General features: G+C 42.4%; 1 protein-coding gene across 3 annotated transcripts in view; it reads right to left on the minus strand.

Annotated features, from left to right (window-relative positions):
• The window catches only part of PXYLP1 (2-phosphoxylose phosphatase 1), a 94,442-nt gene that overhangs the window by 37,584 nt on the left and 37,990 nt on the right, over nucleotides 1-18,868 (minus strand). The window contains exon 1 of one of the 3 annotated variants that reach the window (XM_065558051.1): nucleotides 2,792-2,856. The exons of the other annotated variants lie outside the window; for them this stretch is intronic. Coding sequence (XP_065414123.1) covers nucleotides 2,792-2,822 — 31 coding nt within the window. The 5' untranslated portion in view covers nucleotides 2,823-2,856. Of the gene's footprint in view, nucleotides 1-2,791; nucleotides 2,857-18,868 lie in introns of those variants that run through there. 3 annotated transcript variants of the gene reach the window in all.

Genomic DNA, 18,868 nt, shown 5'->3' on the forward strand with positions numbered 1-18,868 from the left:
CAGTGATCAAAAAATCAGATTTTTTTCCTGAACATGTAAGGAATGGGATAGGAAAACAACACTGAAAATATTATAGTTCCATTATATTAGTCTATTATATAAGCCCTCAGTTGGGATATTATGTTCTGTTCTATTCATATATGGGTTTGATCTGGTATAGCAATTTCTATACTCCTAGTGGCTGTATACAATAAGGTTATTTCTACTTACCCAATGTCAGAAGTGAACAATAAAAAAATACTGTAATTTAAATACCTGTTTGTGGCTTTTTTTAAAGTTTCAATTCTTCCCCTCCCTCTCTAAATGATTAATATCCACTCCCACTTTGCCCTGTGCAATCTCAGAATTTCTCTCAATTGTTTTCAACTTCTCTTTTTTCCCTCCCCTTCTGCCTTTTCTCTGTCATCCTTTCAGTCTGATGTCTTTAATATTGTGCCTTTTTTCCTTTTGATTTCATTGCTTGTACTCGTCTATTCCCTAGCTGTCTAATCCTTCTTTGCATGCATCCCCCTCCTCCTCCCACTGCCTTGCTCCTCCCCCACTCCCCAATACTTGGCACACAAATTTTATTTCTCCAACTGTGCCACCTCATCTCTGCTCCACAAGCAGCAGCTATTAAAAGCTCTTAGAAGAGCAGCAGTTTTCACTGTCAGTACTCCTTACTGAAACTCCTACTCCTCAGTGCCAACGCTGTCTCTGCCTGAGCAGAGTTATTGACCAGTAAGCCCATGGCAATATGGGGTCACAGGAATCGCTCCAGCAAGTAACTCATGGAGTTGGCCACCTAATGTTGTCCCATCTCTTGCTGATTTTTCTGCTGTAAACTGATATAAGGTTAACTCTCTACTGTACAATGTATTTTACATTACAATAAATGGCTATGACATATTATAGTTATTTTTACACTATGTGAATTCAGCCTCTAGTGCTATCAATATAATGCATGGTGTACAGGATCAAACGAAACTGAGCTAAATGTATCTCTGTGGTACAGTCAGTTCTCTGTCAGTGCTCACATTTGCAAATTTAGAGCCCCAATTAACAGTATTTTAGAATAAGGCCCTTATCCTGCCAGGACTTAAGCATTTCTCTTGTCAGGAGAGGGACCCAAAAGTGTAAGATGAAAATTTCAACATATTTAATTAATTTGCTATCTGAGCATTTCCAGAAGTCAGTGCAATTGATAAAAGGCAGATTTAAAGTATACTCTTGGAGGTTTTTGGAAACCTCACCTACACTGAAACTATGCTATAAAGACGATCTATGTATATCATTATTATAAAAACACCTTGACAACAGAGATGAAATTTAAATAGTTTAGAAAGTTCACAACTTGTAAAAAAATGTTTAAAACTAGAGGAGCAGTAGTATAAAATTATTTTAAAGGATATTTTAAAAAGTCAGGACTAATAGAAACAAGATACAATATACGATTTTTACATTAACATCCAAATACAACAGCAAGGAAGCCCTGACTGTTGTCTTGACAAGCCAAAAAATGTCTGAAACATGAAAAAAAAGGAACACGTAAGTTCCTTTTGGGGGGAGGGATAGCTCAGTGGCTTGAGCACTGGCCTGCTAAACCCAGGGTTGAGAGTTCAATCCTTGAGGGGGCCACTTAGGGATCTGGGGCAAAATCAGTACTTGGTCCTGCTACTGAAGGCAGGGGGCTGGACTCGATGACCTTTCAAGGTCCCTTCCAGTTCTAGGAGATAGGATATCTCCATTTATTTATTTATTTATAAATATCAGTCAAAAATAAAAGGTGCCAAAAATGGGCAATCTGCACAGTTAACTCCAAGAGAATTGCAGGAGGCCGGCCACATAGTAGAAGAAAAAACACCACCATAACCAATGGCCTAGGAATCTTTATGTCTGAATTCTAATGTGTTTTGTATTAACAAAAATTTTAATGGGAGAAAAGGGTCTAAACTCTCAGCTAACGTAAGTCAGGGTAACTCCGTTGAAGACAATGGAGCTAAAACAATTTGTACCAGCTATCTATCCCAAGGTTTTCGTATTTTTCAATTTATTAGCAATGTAAACATCTGAATTGCACATTAGAGATAGTTAAACGAAAAACAGACTTTTTATATAAAAGAGTGTATTACAAAAAAATTGATCTTTTATAGAAGCTGAGGAAACATTTTAAAATATGTAAACAGTTTGGGCTAAGCAAACAGAGAAAATCTTGTGTATGAATAAAAAATAGCTACTTTTTAAACACTAAGATTCCTTTGAATAGCTTTATCTTCACTGTATTTTAAATGTGACCCAGTAAATCTAAAAAGGGTCCGATTAATTTGTTCTTTTGTTTTTGCAGAACAATTTATGAACTCCAGAAAGTGAGTTCACAGAACATAAATACTAGACATATAGTTTCTAAGCAATGGATGCACTCATTACAACAGGCATTTTAAAATAATTGTATCCATGACTACATGAGAACTAGTCCCTTTGGAAAGAAAATATAATTTAAAAAAATCAAATATTATACTTAGATGAATAACTGTAGGGAGGCAATTCTATACAGATTTTGAGTATATAAAAAGAATACAGTTGAGATTGACAGGAACAAAAAACAGCACACTGCAGAAAACGAAATTATTACAAATTTAAATCCACTCAGAACAAAGCATATGCTGTATAACATTAAACTATCAAACCATTGAATTATAAATTCTTTCCATTTCTTCCGGTATTGTTTTGAATATTAAAAACATACATAGTGGTGCTGCAGCAAATTATACAGAAGAAAGACAGTTTCAGAAAAAAATTAATCAACATTTACCTAGAAGCATAAAGGTAGACAACAAAGCCATGTCCCAAACTTTTTTTTTCCTGCAATGGGTCTGAGAAGAAAGTGTGGAGAAGGGCTAAAATGGCCACTTGCATTTTTTTTTCTTGCCACAGAGTGATGTAAAAATTTTCTACATTTATAAGACAGAAGGTTCTTTCAGTTCCATGTCAGAAAACTATTTAAAGCATTGACATGGAACTAAGCCACATAGCAAAAATGCAAAAATACTATCCGGTAATCTTATGCTAGCCTGTAAAAGCAAACAAGTATGTCAGGAACTACAAAAAAGTTACTTATCCCTCCCTCCAAGGTAAAGATTTTTTGGTATTAATAGGTCATTCCGAGGGTCACATGGTACACTGCAGACCAGACAAGTTTCTGAAATCCTCATGATAGCCACAGGGTTTTTTGTTTTATTTTGTTTAAAATGGGAAGAAAATGGAAGAGTAAAGCAGAGGACTGGTGAGGAAAGAACAATAAGAAAAGGGAGATGGGTGTTTAGGGTTACCATATTTTGTGCCTCCAAATGGAGGACACTCCACGGGGCCCCGGCCCCGCCCCAGCCCCGCCCCCCCCGCCCCAACCCCGCCCCTTCCCCAAAGTCTCCGCCCCCTCCCCTGCTTCCCGCGAACATTTGATTCGCAGGAAGCCTGAAGCAGCTAAGGGAGGGTGTGGGGGGAGGAGGCGCAGCCCAGGCTGGCCCCCCTGGCGGCTCCAGCCTGGGTCGGCTCGGGGCCTGGGGTGCCGGCCCCGGCCCCCAGCCCGCCCAGCACTGCCGGCCCCCGGGCCCCGGCCGACCACCCCCGGCCCGCCCAGCACTGCCGGCGCACCCCCCGGCGGCCCAGCCCCGCGACCCCGGCTCCCGGCCCGGCGACCCTGGACCCCAGCCCGGCACCGTGCCCCCCCGGCCCGGTCCCGCGCCCCCGGCTCCCGGCCCCCGGCACCGCGCCCCCGGCCCCCCGGCACCGTGCCCCCGGCTCCCCGCCCGGCCCCGCGCCCAGCCCGGCCCGGCACTGCGACCCCGGCTCCTGGCCCGGCCTGGTTCCCGGCCCGGCACCGCGCCCCTGGTTCCCGGCCCGGCACCGCGCGCCCGGCTCCTGGACCCCGGCCCGGCACCGCACCCCCGGCCCGGCACCATGCCCCCGGCCCCGCACCGCCGACCCCAGCCAAAGAGGCCCCGGCCGAGCACCACCGAGCCCTCCCTCCCTCCCTCCCGATTTTCCTGGACATGCCCGGCTTTTGGGGATTTCCCCCCAGACGGGGATTTGAGCCCCCAAAAGCCGGACATGTCCGGGAAAATCTGGACGTATGGTAACCCTAGGGGTGTTGAAACAATGAAACATGGAATGGGGAAGGAAGAATCTTCTGGCAGATATACAGCATTAAAAGCAGTCTGGAAAAGACAGATAAGGTTTGAATTGGAGAGCTGCTAGTATAAAATAACCTATAATGCTGTCAATTTAAAAGTTAGGTAGCATCAGAAGTACACTCAACTCAGGACCCTGCCATACCAGTTTATGATTCCTGCCATCCTGAATCCACTGCGCAGGGCCACTTCTAGAGCTTTGCTTTTTATACAAATGCATATTTGAACACCAGTGACATTCAAATATGCTGGTGTGTGACAGAACAGAATCCACCTGTCCAATCTGAAGCTTTCTGATAGCTGTACATACGTTTTGCAATTTTGTAATATAAGAATGTCTTGCTGCAGCTGAGCACTCTCACCTTAAGTGCATGTACAGCTGTACAATTATTTGTTCTATTTAACTGCTAACACGTTAGAGAGAAGTTGGTTTGGCCAGTGCTGGACAAACAACTCTCACTCAGTAGATGTCATATTCACAGCCATTATGAGTAGAAGGGTGTTTAAAAAAAGACATTTAAGAGCTGGTCAACTAATGCAGGTAGGGGAAAAGAGACTGGACTTTGGGCAATGTCTGATATTGGAAGAGGAGACTTGTCAGTGCAGAGCTATTCTTGGAGACACATCTCCCTCCAGGCCATCCACAGCTAAATCCCAAATTCTTCCTCGTGCTCAGGTGAAGGAGGAGCGATTACGTGACTCTTGGGGTAAGTTTGTTGTCTGTAGTGTGTGTTTGTGATGTGCTTGCTGCTTGCCTGCTCTGGGGCTGGAACACCTACAGGGGAAAAAAATGGTGCTCCAGCCCCCCTACCAGAACCTTCTCCTCCCCCCAGCACCTCCTGCCTGCCAGCGGGCCCCGTTGATTAGCACCTCCCCATCCCTCCTAGTGCCTACCACAGATCAGTTGTTTCACGGCGTCAGGAGGCGCTCGAAGGAGGGGGAAGGAGCGAGGGTGCAGCATGCTCCGGGGGGGGGGGGGTGGAACTGGGTGGGGAAGGGGTGAGGCATTGGGGGAATGAGTGGAGTGGGGGTCGAGCCTGGGCAGACCTCTGGGACCACCCCCGGCAGATTACAAACTCGGCGCCTATGGTTTGGGGGACCATGTGCTGAGCCTAGCGGCCTGCTAGGCAAAACTGAGCGCTTCTTAACAAGGCTTTGATCCCTAAGCCCTTTAGCACCCATCAACCCTTAGCCGGGGGCGGGGCTACTCAGGAAGACCAGGGCTTTAAAAAGCCCACTCATAAACAACCAAAGGAGCTAGCAAATAGGAATGGCGAACAGGGGAGTTTTGCGAGGGAGTTTAGTGGGAGAGTGGGAGTTAGATACACTTAACATTCTTTAAACTTAAGGCCAAACCCTTTCCCTTATAAAAACAAAACAGCAACAACAAAGGAAGGAGTGGCAGAAGTAAAAGGAGAATGCAGACAGAAGTCCAGCAGCAGAGTGGGGGCTATCCAGTTTATTGCACTCAATGCAGTGTGTATGATTACCTGCCCTATGGGCAGGTAGCGTATGTGTGCATTCGGTGCAAGCAGCTCCTGGCCCTCAGAGACCGTGTACGGGCTTTGGAGACCAGAGCAGCTGAACTGGAGGAGCTAAGGAAGACAGAGAGATACACATATGAGACTTTCCGGGACACAGTAGAACGGCCCCACTCCTGGTCTGACAGCCTATGTGCTGTTGAGGAGGATGAAAGTCTCAGGGAAAGAACATCCAACAGGAGCTGAGGGAAACAATCCTATAGTTGGGACCCTCCTTCCAGATGACATCATGGTATCCTCTCACACAGAGGATACCTCTCCAGTGGGAGGGAACTCCAGTTATTTGGAAGAGATGGATTATAATTATGGGGGATTCAATCATTAGAAACATACATAGCTGGGAGGGCGATGACCGGGAGAACTGCCTGGTTTCTTGCCTGCCTGGTGTGAAGATTGTGGAACTCCTGAGACATCTAGATAGACTTATGCGTAGTGCTGGGGAGGAGCCAGCAGTCATACTACATGTAGATACCAATGACACAGGGAAGGACAGGAGAGAGGTCCTGGAGGCCAAATTTAGGCTGCTAGGCAAGAGATTGAAGTCCAGGACCTCCATGGTAGCTGTCAAGGCTGGATCCCCACTTTGAACTTTAGGGTACAAATGTAGGGGCCTGCATGAAAAACTTCTAAGCTTAACTACCAGCTTAGCTCTGGTTCGGCTGCCACCATTTCAATGGATTCCCTTCCAGGGAAGCCTTGAAAAACCTTCACCAAATCCCTGGTGAAAACAAATCCAAACCCCTTGGATCTTAAAACAGGGAGAAATTAACCATTCCCCCTCCTTCCTCCCACCAACTCCTGGTGAATCAAGATCCAAAACCCTTGGATCTTAAAACAAGGAAAAATCAATCAGGTTCTTAAAAAGAAGGTTTTTAATTAAAGAAAAAGGTAAAAATCATCTCTGTAAAATCAGTATGGAAATTAACCTTACAGGGTAATCAAACTTAAAGAGCTCAGAGGACTCCCCTCTAGTCTCAGGTTCAAAGTACAGCAAACAAAGATAAACACTCTAGTAAAAGGTACATTTACAAGTTGAGAAAAACAAAGGAAAACTAACACGCCTTGCCTGGCTATTTACTTACAAGTTTGAAATAGGAGAGACTTGTTTAGAAAGATGTGGAGAACCTGGATTGATGTCTGGTCCCTCTCAGTCCCGAGAACGAACACACTCCCAAACAAAGAACACAAACAAAAGCCTTCCCCCCCCAAGATTTGAAAGTATCTTGTCCCCTTATTGGTCCTTTAGGTCAGATGCCAGCCAGGTTACCTGAGCTTCTTAACCCTTTACAGGGAAAAGGATTTTGGAGTCTCTGGCCAGGAGGGGTTTTATAGTACTGTACACAGGACAGCTATTACCCTTCCCTTTATAGTTATGACAGTAGCATTCTCTGAAATGCTTCCAGTTCCACACGCAGGGCCAGTTAAACAAGCAGAACTGCAGGGTCTCAGTGCGTGGATGAGGCAATGGTGTAGAGAGGATGGGTTTAGATTATCAGGAACTGGGCAAACTTTTCGAAAAGGGGGAGCCTATACAGGAAGGATGGGCTCCACCTAAACCAAAATGAAATCAGATTGCTGGCACTTAAAATTAAGAAAAGAGGTTTTTAAACTAAGGGCTGGGGAAAGCAGACAGGTGTGGAGGAGCACATGGTTCGGACAGACATCCCTTAGAGAATCTCCATTAATAGATCCTCCCCTATATCTTAGTAAGGAGGAGAGGATGGACGATGATAAAATACGGATAGGATCAGATGAAAAACAGCCAAATGAAAAAGAGTCCCATTCAATTACATCATGTAATGGCAGACAGATAAATAGTGACAAGTTCTTAAACTGCTTATATACAAATATTAGAAGTCTAAATAAAAAGATGGGTTAGCTGGAGTGCCTCATATAAAATGAGGATATTGATATAATAGGCATCACAGAAACTTGGTGAATGAGGATAATCAATGGGACACAGTAATACCCCGGTACAAAATATATTGGAAGGATAGAACAGGTCGTTCTGGCGGGAGAGTAGCACTATATATGAAAGAAAGCATAGAATCAAATGAAGTAAAAATCTTACATGAAGCAAACTATACCACAGAATCTCAATGGATAGTAATTCCATGCTCGAATAATAAGAATATAGCAGTAGGGATATATTACTGACCACCTGACCAGGATGGTGATAGTGACTGAAATGCTCAGGGAGATTAGAGAGGCTATAAAAATAAAAAAACTCAATAATAATGGGGGATTTCAACTATCCCCATATTGACTGGCTATCTGTCACCTCAGGACGGGATGCAGAGATAAAGTTTCTTGACACCTTAAATGACTGCTTCTTGGAGCAGCTAGTTCTGGAACCCACAAGAGGCAATCCTTGATTTAGTCCTAAGTGGAGCACAGAATCTGGTCCAAGAGGTGAATATAGCTGGACCGCTTGGAAATAGTGACCATAATATAATTAAATTTAACATCCCTGTGGCAGGGAAAACACTACAGCAGCCCAACATGGTAGCATTTAATTTCAGAAAGGGGAACTACAAAAAAATGAGGAGGTTAGTTAAAACAGAAATTAAAAGGTACAGTGCCAAAAGTGAAATCCCTGCAAGCTGCATGGAAACTTTTTAAAGTCACCATAATAGAGGCTCAACTTAAATGTATACCCCAAATTAAAAAGCCATAGTAAGAGAATCAAAAAAGTGCCACCACTAAACAAAGTAAAAGAAGCAATGAGAGGCAAAAAAGCATCCTTTAAAAAGTGGAAGTTAAATCCCAGTGAGGGAAATAGAAAGGAGCATAAACTCTGGCAAGTGATGTGTAAAAATATAATTATGAAGGCCAAAAAAGAATTTTAAGAACAACTAGCCAAAAACTCAAGAAGTAATAGCAAAAAAATTGTTAAGAACATCAGAAGAAGGAAGCCTGCTAAACAACGATAGAGATGCTATCGGAGAACTCAAGGACGATAAGGCCATTGTGGCGAAACTAAATAAATTCTTTGCTTCGGTCTTCATGGCTGAGGATGTGAGGAAGATTCCCAAACCTGAGCCATTCTTTTTAGATGACAAGTCTGAGGAACTGTCACAGATTGAGGTGTCAGAGCAGGTTTTGGAACAAATTGATAAATTAAACAGCAATGAGTCACCAGGACCAGATGGTAGTCACTCAAGAGTTCTGAAGGAACTCAAATGTGAAATTGCAGAACTACTAACTGTGGTTTGTAACCTAACGTTTAAATAAGCTTCTGTACCAAATGACTGGAGGATAGCTAATGTGACATCAGAGGTGATCCTGACAATTACAGGCCAATAAGCCTGATTTAAGTACCAGGCAAAGTGGTTGAAACCATAGTAAAGAACAAAATTGTCAGACACATAGATGAACATAATTTATTGGGCAAGAGCCAACATGGTTTTAGTAAAGGAAAATCATGCCTCACCAATCTACTAGAATTCTTTGAGGCGATCAACAAGTATGTAGAGCAGGGGGTCCAGTGGATATAGTATACTTAGATTTTCTGAAAGCCTTTGACAAGGTCCCTCACCAAAGGCTTTTAAGCAAAGTATGCTGTCATGGGATAAGAGGGAAGGTCCTCTCATAGATTGATAACTGTTAAAAGATAGGAAACAAAGGGTAGGAATAAATGGTCAGTTTTCAGAATGGAGAGAGTTAAATAGTGGTGTCCACAAAGGGTCTGTACTGGTACCAGTACTATTCAACATATTCATAAATGACCTGGAAAACGAGGTAAAGAGTGAGGGGGCAAAATCTGCAGATGTTACAAAACTACGCAAGATAATTAAGTCCAAAGCAGACTGGGAAGAGCTATAAAGGGATCTCACAAAACTGGGTGATTGGGCAACAAAATGGCAGATGAAATTCAATGTTGATAAATGCAAAGTAATGCACATTGGAAAACATAATCCAAACTAGATATATAAAATGACGGGGTCTAAATTAGCTGTTACCACTCAAAAGAGAGATCTTGACTTCATTGTGGATTGTTCTCTGAAAACATCCACTCAATGTGCAGCAGCAGTCAAAAAAGCTAACAGAATGTTGGGAATCATTAAGAAAGGAGTAGATACTAAGATAGAAAATATCATATTGCCTCTATATAAATCCATGGTAAGCCCACATCTTGAATACTGCATGCAGATGTGATCACCCCAGCTCAAAAAAGATATATTGGAATTGGAAAAGGTTCAGAAAAGGGCAACAGAAATGACTAAGGCTACATCTGCACTACGGGGGGGGTGTCGATTTAAGATACGCAAATTCAGCTACGCGAATAGCGTAGCTGAATTCGATGTATCGCAGCCGACTTACCCCGCTGTAGGGACGACAGCAAAATCGACCTCTGCGGCTTCCTGTCGACGGCGCTTACTCCCACCTCTGCTGGTGGAGTAAGAGCGTCGATTCGGGGATCGATTGTCGCATCCCGATGGGACGCGATAAATCGATCCCCGAGAGGTCGATTTCTACCCGCCGATTCAGGCGGGTAGTGTAGACCTAGCCTAGGGGTATGGAACTGGGACTTTTCAGCTTGGAAAAGAGATGACTATGGAAGGGGGATATTATTGAGGTCTATAAAATCATGACTGGTGTGGAGAAAGTAAATAAGGAAATGTTATTTACTCCTTCTCAAAACACAAGAATTAGGGGTCACCAAATGAAATTAATAGGCCGCAGGTTTAAAACAAACAAAAAAGTATTTTTTCACACAATGCACAGTCAACCTGTGGAACTTCTTGCCAGAGGATGTTGTGAAGGCCAAAATTATAACAGGGTTCTAAAAAGAACTAGATAAATTAATGGAGGAAAGGTCCATAAATGGCTATTAGCCAGGATGGGCAGGGATGGTGTCCCTAGCCTCTGTTTGCCAGAAGCAGGGAATGGGCGACAGGGAATGGATCATTTGATGATTACCTGTTTTGTTCATTCCTTCTGGGGCACCTGGCATTGGCCACTGTCAGAAGACAGGATACTAGGCTAGATGGATTTTTGGTCTGACGCAGTAGGGCCATTCTTATGCTCCCTCCCCACACCTTGGCTGTCCACAATGCCTGCCATCATTCCACATTCTCCACCCCATTCTAAAACCCTGCTTCACCCATCCTGGTACCATACACCCTCCTCCTACCCCTCCCACTCACTCACACACTCCCCCTGGGCTTTTCTTCCCATTTAGCAGCAGTGCTGTTGGGAGCCCCTGAAGTACAGATACCTCAGCAATGGATACTGTTGCCTGATGCACCCGTACGATGGCTCAGTGCATCAAGGGCTTCCCATAGTGCTGCTGTCTTGGCTCTGCGACATACCGAAAAAAACAAGGGAAATGTGGTGAAGGGGGGGGGTCATATGGGGCAGTGGAAGAGGAGGAGCAATAGCATGGATAAAGGGATTTAACTGGGGGAATAAGGGAAGGAGCTCCATTCTGACAAACCTCCTACTGTTTAATCAGAGCAAAGCTCTCTGGCAAATCATAGGAGGATTGGTCGGAGTACAGCTCTTCTCCAAAACAAGTGCTAGTTTAGTCTAGTACAGGGGTAGGCAACCTATGGCACGCATGCCAAAGGCAGCACGTGAGCTGATTTTCAGTGGCACTCACACTGCCCAGGTCCTGGCCACTAGTCCGGGGGGCTCTGCATTTTAATTTAATTTTAAATGAAGCTTCTTAAACATTTTAAAACCCTTATTTACTTTACATACAACAATAGTTTAGTTATATATTATAGACTTACAGAAAGAGACCTTCTAAAAACGTTAAAATGTATTACTGGCACACAAAACCTTAAATTAGAGTGAATAAATGAAGACTCAGCACACCACTTCTGAAAGGTTGCCGACCCCTGGTCTAGTAGCAGAACTATTTTCAAGGCCAAGTACACAGACCTTAAAAACTCCTCCAACTTCTAGGGGACTCTCACCCATTCCTCTGCTCTTACAGACTTATGTATACTGCCAGAAAACAGGAGACTCAGAATAAGCATTTAATACTAAGCACAGAAAAATCATCCACTATCTGTATTTGTTAATTTATCTAGTTCTTTTTAGAACCCTGTTATAATTTTGGCCTTCACAACATCCTCTGGCAAGGAGTTCCACAGGTTGACCGTGCATTGTATGAAAAAATACTTTTTTGTTTGTTTTAAACCTGCGGCCTATTAATTTCATTTGGTGACCCCTAATTCTTGTGTTTTGAGGAGTAAATAACATTTCCTTATTTACTTTCTCCACACCAGTCATGATTTTATAGACCTCAATAAAAGCAGATATAAAGAGCACTATATCATAATACAAAATTTACTGGATATTTTTTCCTTTTAACAAAAAGATTAGGTAGAAATAATGAGCTATGTAAATTGCCAATTCTGTACCTAAAGCCCTTTATACATAAATGTCATTTTTTGTTGTTTTTTTAACCAACTGGTAAACTGGTTAACTATATACAGATATTATTAGCTTATCAAATTGTACACATTATTTAAAACAGATCTACATTTTCTAGTGTCCTTTATACTTTTTTTTTTTTTAACCAATGGCTAAGTACTTAAGTATATAGAATAAATGGAAATGTATGTTTAGGAACTCTGTTACCATACACTAATCTTTACTCCTGAGATTACACAATAGTTTAAAATAAATAAATAAAAATCCACTACCCACCTGTCAGTAGTCCCACTTTTGAATCCTGGTACTCTACAGCTTTTATTGTGTTTGCAATTCATAGACTACCATGATTGCGCTTAAAAGGGGGGTAGATAGTTGACATAACAAAATTACTACTTTAATTCTGGATTAGTGGAGAAAAAACAACCCATTTATAAAACGTGTTTCATAAAGTTGATTTAAAATAAGAAATCTTCATTTCTGGACAAGTTTAAGAAAATAGTGTAAAACAGTGTAAGACAATTCATCAAGCTACATTTAGTGTCTTTTATATATACTTGCAAACTTTCGATTAAAAGTGTATTGTAGGGACCAACCATATCATTAAAATAAGTTAGTTTAGAACTATGGGTCAAATCTTCCTGCTTCCCAGCCCCACCTTTGAGCTGCATAGAGTCACATAAACTTACCGTGTGCAGCAGTTGTGCTGGATACCAACAATTCAATCCTCTTTTTGCTCCCATACACATGGGGGAAAGTCTGGAAACAGGCCAGTGGATGATCCACTGTTATGCAGATCCACCAACCCAGTCCTTTGTCCTGACCATAGACACAAGAGCTAGATGGGGCCATAGGCGCTGACTCCGTGGGTGCTTCGTGGCTGGAGCACCCATGGGGAAAAATTGGTGGATGCTCTGCACCCACCAGCAGCTCCCCGCCCTGCCCCAGCTCACCTCCGCCCCACCAAGCATTGGGAGGGAGGGAGGTGGTGGGGGAATGCGGCACGCTCAGGGAAGAGGCGGGGCCGGGGCAGGGATTTGGGGAAGGAGTTCAATAGGGGCAGGGCGGGGGCGGAGTTGGGACGGGGACTTTGGGGAAGAGGTTGGAATGGGGGCGGGGCAGGGATGGGAGGAGGCAGGGCAGGGGTGGAGTCAGGGTGGGGCCGCGGGCGCGGGGGAGGGGGGGAGTCGAGCACCCACCGGCACCAGGAAAAGTTGGTGCCTATGGATGGGGCAAACTGCAGCCTTGAGGTCACAGTACCACCACACAGCAGCTCAGTGGTCAGAACTGGGGGGAAGGAAGAGGAGGATTCCTTCTCCTATGCCTCACAGAGAATGTTCCAGCACCCTACCCTGTTACACAGAGTGAATTTGGGACTGAGAGAGAGAGTGTGCGCGCGCAGATTATAGCATCTACTACTATTCCTCATTTATCTGTATGCTAGTAACTTATAAACTGGAAAGTAGATCTGAGGGCCAAAAAGTTCATACTGCAAATATTTAAGCAAAATATTTAAAAGCACAGTGACCAAGGAGTAGATATCATTGAATAAGCATTCTTGTCAGGCCAATGCTTTTCAACAGAACTGAACAAATACTTGCTGCGGCAGCACTTTATACTGCAGTTCACCTTAACCATAGATTTCTGCAGCAAACCTTCAGCACAAATGTATTTTGACAAGAGAACAAAAACATCATCAAAAGCCTACTTGAGTAGTTCTCTTAATGCTATCGAGTGCAAACCTCCTTTCCTACCAAAGAGAAATAAATCCATGACTGTCTGATGGCAACGATCAGTATAGCAGGAGGCATTTCAAAGGGAACATTATTTTCTGAACTTTTAAATATACACATTAGGCCCCCCCAGCAGCAATCATTAAAATCCACAAACTGAGTTTTCATTTTGTTCACTGACCTTTGGAGAATCTATTTCAAGATCAGACTGGATAATATTAGACACTTACAAACATTTTTTAAAATTCCCTTGGCCTCTTTATTGCTGTATTTGTAGCCTCGGAAGCATAGGAAAGTTTGCTTTTCAAAATGACAATAGGCAAATTAAATTCCCATTTACTGGTTAAATTGCTTTCTGTGCCTTGGTTGAGATAGAAGATGGTGGTTTCCCTCTTCATTTGCATTGACAGACCAAATGAGGACCAGTCCCCAGAGAATCTGGGTATAACTTGCCCTGCTAAAAATCTGTTCACCCAGAACCAAGAACTCAGTCCCCAAACCCCACAGGTGTGGGGCAATTTGCAGACAAAAGCCTCTGCTGTTCTGAAAAAAGGGGAAGAGAGATCAATATCCTGCAACTGGGAAGATATTCTTGAGAGACTATGGATAAAGACCAAGGAGTCTGAAGAGGTGAGTGGGCTGATTTTGATTTTGTCTTTTCCAGCCTGAGGGACAACCTTAACCAGTGACTTTGCTGCTTTGAAGAGTGTGTCTGCCCTGCACAGGGGCTTCTTTCCCCTTGTGCAGAAGCAGCATTTCGATTGCCAGAGCTTCCAAAACAACACACGCTTATGTCCCTCACGTGAAAGTGCAGCTATAGGAGGCACACTTGAGGGTTGCCTACTCTTTTTTTTTTAAAATCTTCTGTGACCAAGAGACAAAAGGCAGATTGATATGGCGGCAGCAGTCACCTTCCTGCACTGAGACACAAAACAACTAACTGGAGAAGGAGAGTAAGGAGTCCTACAGAGTGTGAAAATTCTGGATGCTGATTGGTCATCATCCTACTCATCAGCGTGGGTGAGTGAGGAGCCCAACATCATTTAAAAACTACTAAAATTCAGACATTAAAACACAGCCGCTAAGGTGACATCTTAGGGTACGTGTGCACTACCTGCCAGATCGGTGGGTAGTGATCGATCTATCAGGGATTAATTTATCACGTCTAGTGTAGATGTGATAAATCGATCCCCGATCATTCTGCCGTTGACTCCTGTACTCCACTGCGGCGAGAGGCAGAAGCGGAGTCGACGGGGGAGCAGCGGCAGTCGACCCCGTGCCGTGAGGACGCGAGGTAAGTCGACCTAAAGATATGTCGACTTCAGCTACGTTATTCTCGTAGCTGAAATTGCATATCTTAGGTCAATTCCCCACCCCCACCCCCACTGTATACCAGGCCTTAGAAACTAACAGCTGAAGATGGCCCTGCAGTCAAATTAATAGGCACAATAAACACAGCCCAGCCATGCCACAGCTGGCCATAATGAGAGTCCATTCAGAAGCAAAGAAGAGGCAACTATCTTTGTCAGATATCAAAAGGGACAGTTGCAGCAGAGAGGTGCAAAATAGGAGGGTGCCAACAATATTTTGAATTTACTGGTGTTGCACTCCATCAGTTTTAACCATTTTTCTAAAGGGGGCACAAAGAATGCAGGTTGATACTTTCTCTTTTAATTATTCCAATCTGACAAGTTTCCTTTGATATTCTGTGAGCCCTGATAATGTTGCCTACCCAGTTCCTTAGAGATGAGATGTGCTTACCGGAATATTACGACTACAGGTGGCACACACACGCCTATAATTAAGCTTACCTACATGTTTCCATTATTATAAAGTATCATTTGAGGTTTCTTAAATTTTCTCAAATTTTTAATTTTCTGGTTAAAATTTGGTAGGTTTGCTCTAAGCCAAAGAGAAAGACCACCCTCTCCCCCAAGTCTAATTTTTAAAAGATTGAGCTATTTTTAAGCACAGGAATAAAAGAATGTAGTTTTTCTGTTAAAGGAATAAAGTCCGCTTTTTCCTTAAACAGCCTGAGCACCAAGGACATTTGGTGGAAAGTGAAAATTTGGCAGGGTTACTAGGTTGTGGACATTCCCCCTTTATTGAGCTGGTCAGAAAAAAATCAGATTTGATTTGACAGAGCCAGAGTTGCAGTGGTTTAAAAAAAACATTATTTTGTGCATTCACAGTAGCTTATATTAAACAAATCTAGGGCTGTCAAGCGATTAAAAAACTTAATCACAACTAATCACGATTAAAAAAATGAATTGCAATTAATTGCATTGTTAAACAATAATAAAATACCATTTATTTAAATATTTTTCGATGTTTTCTACATTTTCAAATATATTGATCTCAGTTACAACACAGAATACAAAGTGTACAGTGCTCACTTGATATTTATTTTTTATTACAAATATTTGCACTGTAAAAAATAAAATAAATAGTATTTTTCAGTTCACCTAATACAATTCAATTCCCATTACAAGTACTTACAAACATAGAATTATGTAAAAAAAAAAAAAAAAAAAAACTGCATTCAAAAACAAAGCAATGTAAAACTTTAGAGCCTACAAGTCCACTCAAAGCCCTGGCTGGGATGATTTAGCTGGGAATTGGTCCTGCTTTGAGCAGGGGGTTGGACTAGATGACCTCTTGAGGTCCCTTCCAACTCTGATATTCTATGATTCACTCAGTCCTACTTCTTGTTCAGCCAATCGCTCAGACAAACAAGTTTGTTTACATATGCAGGAAATAATGCTGCCCTTTTCTTGTTTACAATGTCACCTGAAAGTGAGAACGGGTGTTTGCACGGCACTGTTGTAGTCGGCGTTGCACGATATTTACGTGCCAGATGTGCTAAAGATTCAGATGTCCCTTCATACTTCAGCCACCATTCCAGAGGACATGCATCCATGCTAATGACAGGTTCTGCTTGATAACAATCCAAAGCAGTGTGGATTGACACATGTTCATTTTCATCATCTGAGTCAGATGGCACCTGCAGAAGTTTATTTTCTTTTTTGGTGGTTTGGGTTCTGTAGTTTCTGCATTGGAGTGTTGCTCTTTTAAGACTTATTCTGATAGCATTCTCCACACATTGTCCCTTTTAGATATTGGAAGGCACTTCAGATTCTTAAACCTTGGGTCGAGTACTGTAGCTATCTCTAGAAATCTCACATTGGTACCTTCTTTGCATTTTGTCAAATCTGCAGTGAAAGTGTTCTTAAAATGAACAACATGTGCTGGGTCATCATCTGAGACTGCTATAACATGAAATATATGGCAAAATGCGGGTAAAACGGAGCAGGAGACATACAGTTCTCTCCCAAGGAGTTCAGTCACAAATTTAATTAATACATTATTTTTTTAATGAGGATCATCAGCATGTCCTCTGGAATGGTGGCTGAAGCATGAATGTTTAGCATATCTGGCACATAAATAGGCCGGCTACAAAAGCACCATGCAAATGCCTGTTCTCACTTTCTGGTGACGTAAATAAGAAGCGGGCAGCATTATCTCCCATAAATGTAAAGAAACTTGTTTCTTTAACGTGGCTGAACAAAAAGTAGGACTGAGTGAACTTGTAGGCTCTAAGGTTTTACATTGTTTTGTTTCTGAGTTCAGTTAGGTAACAAATAAAAAAAAATCTACATTTGTAAGTTGCACTTTCACAATAAAGAGATTGCACTACAGTATTTGTATGAGGTGAATTGAAAAATACTATTTTTTTTATCATTTTTACAGTGCAAATATTTGTAATCAAAAATAATAATATAAAGTGAGCATTGTACAGATTGTATCCTGTGTTGTAACTGAAATCAATATAATTTAAAATGTAGAAAAACATCCACACATATTTAATAAATTTCAATTGGTAGTCTACTGTTTAACAGTGCAATTAAAACTGCAAATAATTGTGATTAATTTTTTTAATTGCGATTAATTTTTTTGACTTAATCACGAGTTAACTGCGATTAATCAACAGCCCTAAACAAAACTAATGAGCTCCCAGTATCCCATTCACAAGATATATGGGTGCATGTAGACAGTGAGGAAATTTCCGCTGAAATTCTGAGGCCTCTCCCATTCATTAAACATGCAGTTGCATTATTTAACAAAGTGGAATGGAATTTAATTTTTCAAAAGGAAGGGACTGTCGAACAGATGCTGCACAGGTTTCTATTTATAGACTTTAGAGTGTCAAATGAGTTTTAAAAAAACAAGACTCCCCCCAAGCTATCATGTCCCCCCTTCCCTCAAAAAAAAAAAAGGGGGGGGGTGGGCTGGGGGAGTCGGGAGTTTACTCCCTACCCTGTGCTATTGCTTTTCTTTAGTGTTTAGCATTAGCACACATGGAAGCAATCCCACCTTTAACAATACTGTGACACTTCAAACTCCACTTAGATGTTGGTTTTAATACTGCCTTGCCACTATTATTGCCATCATCAAAGCAAGGTCATCAGTACAGAACTTCAGCGGAAGAGGCCTCTAATTCGGAACTTTACTGAATTATGGTACGTGAAATGCAACTTTGAAAGTTCGTAAATATACACGAAACCAACTCCCTTGATCATGTGGGGCAGACATTTTACCTTCCATTTGCTCCAAACACCCATTTTCTCTGCATGCAGCCACAGCTAGGTTGCTTTCATTATGGCTCTATCTACGTCAGACACTGGGGAGGACATAGATGCTGCATAGCCCATGAAAGAAAAAAGAAATAGAGCACTGCATGTCACCTGCATGCAGATGGCACTGCAGTCCCACTAGCCTCACTATCTCCAATTGAGATTTCTGAGGATTGCTTTACTATTTCCAGTTGCATTATCTGGAAACTTTGCAATAGGTCAATGAAGTAAACAAAATCATATGTGGCTGGCTATTGTGCGGTTAGCATGCATAGGCAAGGTTCTACACTGATGACATTACTTTTACCAAAGTGCAACAGGGAAGACATAGCAGTGTCATGTTTTGAGACGGAGTTAAATTAAACCTGTTAAACTGTATAACAGGGGCTTCATCATAGATTTTTTTT

The sequence above is a fragment of the Chrysemys picta genome, chromosome 9 (genome assembly GCF_011386835.1).
Source record: "Chrysemys picta bellii isolate R12L10 chromosome 9, ASM1138683v2, whole genome shotgun sequence".
Classification (NCBI taxonomy): Eukaryota; Metazoa; Chordata; order Testudines; family Emydidae; genus Chrysemys; species Chrysemys picta.